The following is a 12,002-nucleotide window of genomic DNA, read 5'->3' as shown; positions in this document are numbered from 1 at the left end:
TTTATTTTAATCTTTTTTTTTTAATTACAAATGACAGCATTTAAACTCTGGACCAGTATCTGTGCATTTACCTTTACTTTGGCGCACATCTGCCGATACGGTTCAGACTTAATCTTTTTTTTGGAAAGTGATGGTATTTAGGAATCTTTACGATCAATTTATTGTGGCGTTTAATAGCGCGATTAATTGTGAAAACAAGTAATTGTGACTTCCCTATTCTTGAGGGTCATCACAGACGCATCATTGTGAGAAGCCCTCAAGGACATTATACATAATATTTACACAAGAAACCATATTCATTAACATACTATACTGAAAACTTCACACACACTCTGACATACACCACGACTGAAAACATCTCATAAAAACTAGTGAAACCTTTTACAGTGACAACTGAAATCTGAGGGAGTCTGCACTCATTCACAACAGAAAACCTCTCGTAAAAAACTAGAGAGGTCTTACATAAGGAGAAAGAGAGAGAGAAGTGAAACATAATAAAATGCTCCCATAAACACAGCTGAAACGCTCCGTCATATCATTGTTATCAGGAAAATAATTACCGTCGAACCGGAAGCATTTCGGTCGAAACATCTGGGTTTTGTTTGTTCTGCTGGATTTATTGCGAAGATCGTGCTTTCACTTTGAAGCACCGTGACAGTAGCTAGAAAACTGGAGTAAATAAAACTCTGCATGAGAATATGTCAACACAGTCACACAGAGAGTTAAAGGGACATTTTTATATCCTTTACACACTGAGCACCTGTTTGATAGAGATACAAGGTCGGTGTGTGTTTAATTTTCTTTCTTTTTTTTAAAAGGAAGCTGTGTAATCTGAATTGTAATTGTGTATCCTGTGGCATGTGTATGTTTTGCTTATATTAATGGCAGTGAACAGAAAATGTGAACATTACTTTTAAGCCTCAAGCAAATATTGTTGTTCAGTGGTTTGGTTTTATGAGTGGAAATAACTTGTAATAAATAATAATGAATTCTCTGGAGCGCCATGCCTCGAGCCATGCCTGCAGCCACACCACCAACATGGGCAACAATCCCAGACCCAAAAAGTACACACAGCACATGAACGTAATTAAGTGCACCTCTGCAATATTGTGTGTACATGTGGTGTATCTAATTAACCAGCTTTTCTATTGTGGTAACCTCTGGGAAAAGGACGTGAAAAAGAAGCGAGCTCGACTAACTGCTCCCTGAACGACCTCCCTTTCTACCGCGGTGGAGCAATTCCAGGACTGCGAGCGAATGAACGATAAGGAAAACACAAAGCAGCGGAACCCACTTGAGAAATTGTTGGAATCGCCGGGAGCCGACACCGTATCACCGACCGGAGTCTGTAGCTGTAGCTGGAAAGCAGCAAGGACACTGACCCCATAGAAAAGCTCTTTGCAGCCAATGGCATTTGTGCAGGACTGTGTGTGTGTTTGTGTGTGTTTGTGTGTGTGTGTGAGGTATGAGAAGTGGTCACAGGCTGCTGAAAACACTTGTCCTTGTGAACCCCCCCCTCCACCATCCCCCCTGTGTCACGCTCAATGCCTTGTGATAACTGGATGTAGTGTGGCACATAAGATAACTGGTGGCAGACGCATGCTATGCATCAATAGCACTTTTCCTCTGCTGACACTAGAAGGTCGCACACGGCTCCTCTCCACCTATCAAACCACTGCTCAACACTGAGTCGTAACTATGGAACCAAGTTGGTGATGGAGAGCGAGGGGGGGGTAAATGAGGTCAACCCGAGTACGGCTGCTGTGCCACATTATACAGATATGATTTCAGCCTATAAAGGGATAGTTCACCCAAAATTCAAATAAATAAAAACATCACCACATACATAGGGTTAGGTACAATTTTACCCACTTTTCTATGGTCCAAGGTAAAGCGACTGCTACATGAATAATAATTTCCATCCAAAGTGATTCAAATAACTGGGAAATGCGCATTAAAAGAAATTTGACTTTGGTGAAAACTACAAACTCGCACAAGTTTTCCACAGCTGTCCTTTCAAAATAAATGCATAAAAAGTTCGGGAAAAAAAAAAACTGACTCGGGAGCTGGTGGCGGTGAGAGTTAGCGGTGACGGCCGCCACTAACTTCTCTATGTCGGAATGTTACCAATTAATTTTGAGATTTGAGACTAATTACAATCATAAAATCCCACTTACCAAGTGTTAACATTTTTAAGACGTTTAAAAAATTGATTTAAGACATTTTAATGCCAATTTTAGATTAATGAATTCAATGCCTTTTAAGACTTTTTAAGGATACGTAAGAACCCTGTTTTTGGACGAAGAAAGTTGGTATCCATTCACAACCATTATATGGACAAATACTGCTGCGTGGATCCCCCCGTAACTCAGAGAAGGCACGGAGGACTCACAGCTCTTAGTTGACATGAGGGTGAGTAGATAATGAGTGCAATTTGAATTTTGGGTGAACTATCCCTTTAAGGTCCAGGTGAAATGGTGTCATTACTCTCTTGATGCGACGCGTCTCCTCGCTGGGATGGAACATTAGACAGTGGGTGAACTGCAGCATCAAGCTCACACGCTCGGTGTTTAATGGCGCCACGCACGGACACCTAATCCAGATACGTTACCTAGGAACCGCAGAAACAAACGGCAGCTTAAACACCTGATTTGATGTGTTGCACGGGGCCCTGCGGGCGATGATGTAATGTCAGGAAATTGTGATCCATTATATCTATTGAGATTCAGTGCTGGAAACATATAGGCAACCTTGCTGAGTGTTTAGTTGTCCTTCAAACTTGTAACAGCTTTGATCTATAATGCGCGCGCATCTGCACTCTCATTCCGCGGCGAACTGTTCTTTATTCAGTGTACGTACAGTGGCTTAAATAAATTACTCCGCTCCTTTTATTACTTAAAGTGCACTTACGAGCTGCAGCGTGCTGACCGTGCAGTGAGATGTTAACACATGGGGTCTGCACACCGTGTGCTCCTGTGCCACTCTCCACTTTGTTCAGAGCGTTTAGTGTGCAGTGGTGCGCATGGAGAAACTTAAATGATGGTAAAGCAAGAGAGCAAACACCCGTCTTCACTTCACTTTGTACTATTCTGAGATTTTCAAAGTGCTTCCTGGTAATTAGGTCCATTTTAACCAAGTTCAGAATCAGATTGGATTATTTGCAACAGGCAGGATTTCCCAGATGGGATGGGAAATTATCTAAAATATAAAAACTAACTGCCAAAATCAAGAGTAGTTATTAAGCAAGGACAATAACAGACGGAACAAATGGGACCAAAAAAAATAACAGGATTTAAAAACATCCTGTCAAGACTGATTTGCACAGCTTTAAACGCACTGAAATCAAACAAGGCAGAGATAAGAAAAAAATAAGTGTAAATTAACAAATGAATAGATACTCTGAAATAGCAACAAAGGCCATTGGTGAAATGACAGCGTGTAAAGGACCAGCAGCCACGAGGTCAACAGCCCTGTCGTCTCTGGAGCGGCTGCACCATCTCATCAGACCCTCTTGTGATGATACGGACCAAAACACACCTACTCTATTGACTTTAGTGCAGCCCTCCACTGGTCCAGATACATTTAGTGCTGCCAAATGTCAAGCCTTGTGTCCACACAGTACAAACAATATCCTCCAGACAGAGGAGTGACTAGACCGTAGTTATTTCCAGCTTCAAGTCAGCTCCAAAGAAGATGACACCTTCTACAGCCACAAAGTGTCAACTGGAGATATATACAGTATATGATATGGTGTCACCATGATGATGAAAATAATGATAAGGAGGAGGATGAGGATGTAGCGTTCTACAATCCAATTTAGTTCTGGCAGATTTTTACCCATCAGAATAGTGTAAATGTGGCTTAGTAAGTATGAAAATAAGTTGTTTTTCTAGATCAAGGATTTAACCTTCATGCGAAAAAAACATAAACTTAAAGAGGAACTATGCGAGTTTAGTCGCTTTTCCGCTGTTTTGCTAACCCTCCTCCTGGCCATGTGCAATTTTTTACAATGAAGCCGACAAGAAAGCAATCGATAGTGCAGTACATAACGTTATATACGATGTTACAACGTGTATATTTGTGTAGTCTAATCTGTCATAAACACGAGATTACGGGTCACGGTGATTTTCAGCCAAGAGACGCTAGGTGGAAGGCAGAGAGCCTCCATAACAAGTTACATGTCATTTAAAAAATAAAAAAGTCTATATTTCAAGCTTGTTTTGTAGCGGAAGCTTCTCTCCGCTGCAAATAAGCTTGAAATATAGACTTATTTAATTTTTTTCGGGACAATTTCGCATTTCGGGGCTTCAATACAAGACGGACATTACATACGAGCAGCATGGAGGTATTTGGATGTTTTTTGGTGTGTCTTTTTGTTACAAAGACAGTTGGTATCCATTTGCAACCATTATATGGACATGCACTGCTACGCCGAGACCCCCTGTAACTCAGAGAAGCCACGGAGGACTCTGAAACTTCTCCCAGCCCTTAGTCCACATGAGGGTGGGTAGATAATGAGTGAAATTTCAATTTTGGGTGAACTATCCCTTTAATAAACCATCACAATTACTCCAAAGCTGTTTAATTAAGGTAAAAATGTAACATAGTTCAGCTAAAAATCCTACATAGCTCCCCTTTAAAACCAGTCAGTAAAATGTGTGTTTCCATCTTAAATATTAAAAGCAATATTTCTAACCTATCGGAAGTCATTTAAAGCACAGTGTCGAAGGTCTTCTGGGAGGACTGGCATCGGTGTTCTCAACAGCAGCGGTATATTAGACATTAGTAAACATGGCTGTGCTTACCCAGTTCATTGAGGCTCTGAGCTGCCTTGGTGATCTCCCTGCTGCCCCCCTGGAGCTGACCCTGGAGCCTCTTGCTTAGGTACAAGATGCGAATGATCCTCCGCAGCAGGTCGCAGGCCACCTGGAGGGCAAAGGACAGATTGGATGTGGTAAACCAATCTCCTGGTTGGAAATGCTTAGACACCAAAGCTCTATGTTCAATTCAATTTCTAACCATTTTCAAAAGTTCACATTTTCTCAAAAAAAAAAAAAAAAAAAAGACTTCTTCATCTTCTCAAATCTCATTAGCAAAGGTCTAACAGAGTCCAACTTGCATAACTCTTCTCTTCATTTAGTAAAACATTTAGTCCTACAGAGCCTGTTTTTATAAAGACAAGACAGGTGAAAGTAAAATGAGCATCATCACTGCTCATTATTAAAAGCGACACAAACCGTGCTCACAGTTTTATTACAGATGCGGTGCTCCCAGACAATCAATCTGGTTGGTCGATGGTGATTGCAACCCTGCTTCCCGAGCCACGTGAGGAAAAGATATTATGCTTTAGGGTTGCTATGCCAACTCATATGGTAACCATGGAGCTTACTCCTGCTTCTTCACTATGTGCAAGTATGCACTGGAAGTAAAACAGTCACACACAAACACACACATACACAAAGAGAGAGAAAGAGAGAGGTCTCCAGGGCATGTTTACTCTGATGCAAATACTTGGGGCCATATTAACAATATTATTTCTCTCATGAAGCAGCTGGGAAATGGAAACAGCTGGAGAGGACTTACTGAACACACAGATGGGAGGCTGCAAAGTCCACGGAGAAGTAACGGTGTAAGGAAGATGAAGATGAAGACAAAAAGGAGGTTGGGCTGAACTTAACAGTGATAGAGAATGACAGCACAGTCCTGCTGAAATGTCTGAAGGGAGGAAGACACAGTGTAGTGTGAGGAGCTTAGAGGAGGAGGAGGAGGAGGAGGAGGAGGAGGAGGAGGAGGAGGAGGAGCTGGGAACTGAGAAGCTGCCATCTCTGTTGGATAGTTTGTAACTGTCTCTGTGAGGATATAATAAGACTGTGAGTCTGTAGCCATGCTAGCAGCTCTGTGATGTGCTTGCCCTTGGGAACAGTGATAATCTGAGCTAAATGCTACGATGCCCTTTATTACAATGCTGATGTTCAGAAGGCAACGTTCACAATCAAGTCAAGTCGGTTCTTATCTATAAAGCCCCAATTCACATCAGAAGTTATCTCACCATCTTAGCTTAGCATGCTAACGTTTTTTTTCCAGTGTGTTTTTGTTCATTATGTGACTGTTTACATATGCAGTATAGGAAAAAAAGAAATGTATCCCTGTAATTGGAAGTATATTATTGTATTTTTCAATAACAAATATGTTGGGGGAAAAAAAGGCATGCTAACGTTTACTCATCATCACAGAGGACAAGGTACAGCTGAGGCTGACGGGAGTGTTTTTAGTTTTCGCTGGTAGTTCTTATGAAACAAGGACGAAATGAAATGTTGACCTGATGTTGGTGTTAAATCGCCTCTGTTATTACAGCTCATCTCAGAGATGTTATCGTTTGTACAAATGCCACCCAACAGCCGCCAAGACCGTTTCATTGCAGAACATAACGGCAGGACAATCAACTAACACAGCAATGTAAGAATGTGTCTGGTCGTGTGTGTTGAGTGGATGTCGGGCTGCCAGACAAATCATATCTCCCTGCGTGCTTCTGGGAACGCTGGCAAGGTTTTCAATTAGTTTACAATTAGGCATCACGGAGTCCACTGGGTTTGGATAAGCATTACAGGGACAAACTGCTTGAGGTCAGGGTTGAAGGTTGGGTTCAGATTATGGGAAATTACAGCACACGGGCCTGTTACTTATTGCATAATCGGCATTGCAATTATTTGAGCTGACTGCAATCATTTTGCATACTGGTTAAAATGGTTTCTCTTCATCTGTATGAAAACAGCTGGATGAAACTAACAGAAATGTCATTTTCTGCACCACACACTGTTTATCTAGAGGCGCTTAATTTCTAATATTCGACAATAGATAAGCATCTATTTACAGTAGCATCATGAATGTTGCTGGAAAGACCAACAGAAATTTGTTTTTTATTTATATGCTCCAATGCTTAATGCCAATAAATGGGCTCTTCTTTTTCTTCATAAGGTGTAAGTGTATTATTTAGACTTTTAACAGTGACATAAAATGATTAGAAAAAGACAATTAAATCGTAATCGCAATTATCTGTATGGCAATTAATCCTCAACTAAAATTTCATGATTGTGACAGACCTACCATCACACATCAATGGAAAAAAATAAACAAATTGCATTAGATGTCATATATAAATCTAGATACCGGTATATGACAACCAGAGGTTTGAGTAGATCTCTGTAATAAATATATAACCAATACTTGATCTGTAATAATCACTCATGTTCTCTCTGTCAGCCATTTAACACTAACAAGCTGTGCAAAATGTCAAGATGAAAAAAACAAAACACTACTGAGCCTGAGTGAACAGATAATTATGACTCCAAATCATCAGAGAATTAACATGTGGCTGGTTGGATTCAGGATTCAACACCATGGCAGCATTGTTGACTTTATCAAATACCACCTAAATTACTATAAAATTAGGACAACAAAAAAAAATGTTGGAAGCTTCGTAATCAGAGTGAATTGACATTTAGCTTCATTGAAAATCAATAAACTAATTATAGGGATGTGGATGGTGACTCAGAGCTTTAAAACCAAAAACAATTCACTTTACAATTAGGCTACGTGGGCTGTATTTGGATTTATTCTAACAATAGAAGTGTTTGCTTTGCTCTGTGGACTTTGAAAGGAGACAGACATCTTCAAGACATGTAGGTCCAACTTTATTATCTCAAGCAGACACGGAGGAAGATACGGTGCAGTTGACGAGGAAGAACATGACAGAGCAGCCGAAATCCCTAGTGACTGATCGACATCCGGCTTAAACCGAAGGCTCGAGCCTTTGAGATTGAGATCGCAAACCAACACAGACAAAAAGAAAAAAATCAGAGTGACACAGATCCATTAGTCCAGACCTCAGAATCACACTGACCTTTTTACAGCCGCTGTTTCATCAATATTTAATCGTGATTTTTTCCTCAGCTGCTCAAACAGGAGAGCTGCTGCTCTCACTGAGGACGTGTGCCAGCTTGATCCTCCACGCACAGCAGTTCAGCACACAACAAATGTCTTGCCTACATATAGGCAACTGCTGAACCTTTCTCCTACACAGTGTTGGTTTCTCTGTGGGTTTGGTGTAAAATAATGTTCTTTGGTAAAAAAGACTGCCATCAAACACAAATGTCTCTCTCTTCTGGCATTTGAGATGAGAAACTGGCTGACTCACTCACACACACACACACCACCAGAAAAGTTGATATAACACAGTCGTCATCATCATCAAGTGTGTCTTGGAGACTCACCTGCAGCCTGGCGAGCTGAGTAATCCTGGCCACGATCTTGTTGTATGGGTCAACGATCTTCGTCCTGATTCTGGGAATCAGAATAGAATGTAATATATTTATGGATTAAATGGATAATCTGGAAGGACTGGTGTCTGCATCATGCTCTATGAACAATATCAACTACTTATCCCATCTGGTATATCTGGTCAGTATGTCCAGGGTTAGAGCCCTTTTGATTTTGCTTATGGCTTTCTTTTTCTTTTTTGTGGTGTTTCCATTCAGGGAGCTACTTTATGATTGAATTCTTAAGTCTATGACTGTGAATTTGGGTTTGGTCATTTTACTTTTTTACACATATGACTGGTCCAGAGTCTGGGTTTTGGTTTGGTTTGGTTTGGTTTATCAAACAGTTTCTTTTTGTCTCTTAATTATTAAAGACCCAGGAATTCCCCCCATCTAGCGGTGCGGTTGCATATCAGAACGTATTCTTGATGTTGCATTCACGTGAAATGGGGCAGACGTCAGACAGACAACAGACGCTGCATGTAACAGGATAAACAAGCGTCTATGTAAACAAGTGGTCCGCCAGCACGAGGCAAAACAATACAGGCCTGACAATATGTTGTCATGGTGATGTGGTATTGTTTACCTGACCCACGTTTTACCGTCTTTCTCTCGTCCAGTAAAATGACATCTGGTTGGTTTGCCGACGGCCGTCTGCCTGACTGCACCTGAATGCAACACCAGTGCCTCCGTCCTTCCTCACACTACACAGTGGTGACAGTTTTAACAGGCCGAGCCCACAGCTCCGCTGAGTTTCCGTGGTTACCTACGGTCACGCTGCCACTCAACGTAAAAAATGGCGATGCAACATGGCCGCCTCGGTTCGGTGCGTCGCCCCTTGTATATTTGTAACGACTTGTAACAACTCATTCTAAGGTACGAGAAAGCTTTCATTTGTATGCGGGTGTGATTCGACTATAGTGAAATACGTATTTATGAAAGACATATTTGATTTTTGCTAATAAAAAGCCAAATAAGTTACATACTGGGGCTTTAAAAAAAAAGACATAAATGACAATTTGTGACGAAACACTTTAGTGGTTAAAATTGTGTATTACAAATGTTGATTAAAAAAAATAAGATATAAGATAAAATATACAAAGTATAATTTGACTAAAGCCATAGAAAAATAAATCTACCTGTCAACAGCTGCCTGCAGAGCACTGATCCTCGTCTGCATCATCTGAAGGACCCCTGAAACCAGAAGTAACAAAATCTTGTCATTTGAATTCACTGTGCCACTGTGTGTTAGTGGACTTCATCTGAGGATCACTGGCTCACTCTTGTGGTAAAACCTCAGAACTGCAGAAAACTGTAGAGTTAAAATCAGGTCACCACTCCTCCAGATTAATGTGGTGAAATAGAAACACAGAACAATGATGCACTATTTTTATACCGACCAGATCATATGGATTTGACTTCATCTTTTGCTTACAGGGTTAGGGTTAGACAGCCCAGGGACAGCTCTTAGACAGCTCTTGGCCATTGCCCATCATGCAATACTTATTGTCTGACACCTTGGTGGTGAGAAACCTTTTTAAAAGGCATCAATCAGGACTAAACCATCTGATATTACTTTGCACTGATAGGAGACAGGATTACATTCTAAATACTGACAAACTCCAGCTGCTTTCTTGGCTTTCCATACCTGTTTGCCCCTCCTTTTCTTCATGTGTTCAATACTTATTCCCTGTGTCATTTCACTTTATTACACATAACTTAATTTATGGACATTAATGTTTGGATTTCTTTGTATGTGTGCATTACTTGGGTTGATGCCGACATGTGGTGAAAATTTCATGTCAATAGCTCTATTAGAAATATATTTTCTGAGAAAAATGTTGACGTGTTCATACTTATTTTCCCCGCTGTATATCAATGGCTGCCTTCTAAAGCCCTGACTGCACATCCAAAAAGTTACAATATGAAGTGATTCTTTACCTTCAAGGGACTCTATCCCAGTAGCCTGAGCCAGTAGGTCCTCATGTCTGGCGACAACCTGGAGGACAGTTGCAGTATAAAACATTAGATGAGGCTCTTTTTATGGTTGTCAGTGTGTTTCCTTGTGACAATGATTTAAGCACATTTCAAGCATCCACTGTGAAATGGAGTGAACTGAAACAAATGTTTTTCTGGAAGGAAGAACACCATGGAAAAGTAACATGACGTGGTTTAGAAAACAGCCTGCAGTAACAGAATGATATGCAGTTATAACTTATAAGTTAATAATAGTGGTGCTGAGTCACTAATAGCAATTTTACACATAAAGATACAGATCACAAATTATACAATATGTAAAGATGAACCCGCCCTAATTTGAAGACAAATCAGCATTGAGAGATGGAAGTCAGGGAAGTCTCGAGGACAAATCTTTCACCACTAAACCACTTCAACCCTCCATACCAATTCTGACATGGTATTTAAAGCAAAATCTCGAGGTTAAAATATTTTTTTTGCGCATTAAGATTAAGATTAAGATGCTTTATTGTCATTGTATATCATACAACGAAATTTCCATTTGAGGCATTCCCAGATACCCATAGCAGCATTTAAAATAATGTTAATAATAATAATGTGCAATTTGTGCAAAATGATTGGGTATGGCTTCATGTATTTGCTATCTCTACAAAAAACAGTGTTCCCTCACACTGTGCAGTGAGTTGGCATGGCTGCGTTGTGTGGTTACCTGGCTGTGTAGCTCCTTGTCCAGCTGACTGATGCCCTGTGCCAGCTTGGCCAGCTGCTCAGCGATAACAGCATGGTGGATGGCCTGAGCGGTGTACGTCTTCACATCAAATTCCTCAGGCAGGAAATCAGTGTAACACTCTGCAAACACAGCAGCACGTCATTAGGACTCACTGAACATCCTATTTCTAAGTATTGCGACTGCAGCCCTCACTCTGCTCATCTGCCTTGGTTTCAGTCATGTCAGTGACTCTGTCAACAGACTGGACCAGAGCAGGACCTGCACTGTCTCTCTACTCATTACTTTATTTCATAGTTTCAGTCCCCAGAACTTACATTTACATTAACATTTCTACTGCTTTTCGCCCTTTAAAATGCAATTTTAATGCATTGCATTAATCTCTCAGCCAACAACTTTCAGCTGTAGCGTCAACCTTTTTCAACATTGCTTCAGCAGTTTCTTCGGCTAATTCAGCATTGTTTCAACAATTTGTTCAGTTCATTCAGCATTACTTCAGCAATGGCGTTCAGCTGCTTTCAGCATTCACACGCATTTTCCTTCTCTATGCTTTTTCTAGTTTTTATTTACCTTTATTTATCCAGGTAAAATGTTTGACAACAAATTCTCATTTACAAACATGACCTGGCCATTCACAGGCTGTAGGCTAATACACAGGCTACACCAATGATATCAACAACAGCACAACAGTGTATTATCTGTGTCTAAAAAACACGTTTTCAGTCAGTGTCACCTAAAATCACAGGCTTCACAACTGAGAAATCCAACTAACATAGCTTGTTAGCTAGCTAGGAAAGTGCATATTCAGGAGCTAGCTGCAGAACAACGGTAGAAACGTGACAATGCATTAAATAATGTGTTTAATAACTGTGGTGAAATGCGTTAAAGACCGACGCTGCAGTCCATGAGGCTGTTTTACCATCTTTCAGAAGTGAATTCGTGGAAGCTTCTCTCCCGTCCTCCATATTGATACTTCCGCATGT

At 40.7% G+C, this 12,002-nt stretch overlaps 1 protein-coding gene across 1 annotated transcript in view; it reads right to left on the bottom strand.

The window, feature by feature from the left end:
• The window catches only part of cog5 (component of oligomeric golgi complex 5), a 61,929-nt gene extending 49,927 nt beyond the window's left edge, over window positions 1–12,002 (bottom strand). The window contains exons 1-6 of the mRNA XM_083999889.1: window positions 11,939–12,002; window positions 11,002–11,141; window positions 10,257–10,314; window positions 9,455–9,509; window positions 8,271–8,340; window positions 4,806–4,926 (exon numbers count right to left, since the gene is read on the bottom strand). Coding sequence (XP_083856015.1) covers window positions 4,806–4,926; window positions 8,271–8,340; window positions 9,455–9,509; window positions 10,257–10,314; window positions 11,002–11,141; window positions 11,939–11,984 — 490 coding nt within the window. The 5' untranslated portion in view covers window positions 11,985–12,002. The remainder of the gene's footprint in view (window positions 1–4,805; window positions 4,927–8,270; window positions 8,341–9,454; window positions 9,510–10,256; window positions 10,315–11,001; window positions 11,142–11,938) is intronic.

Source organism: Trachurus trachurus (assembly GCF_905171665.1).
Source record: "Trachurus trachurus genome assembly, chromosome: 23".
Taxonomy (NCBI): Eukaryota; Metazoa; Chordata; class Actinopteri; order Carangiformes; family Carangidae; genus Trachurus; species Trachurus trachurus.
This window is presented reverse-complemented; position numbering and strand designations above follow the sequence as displayed.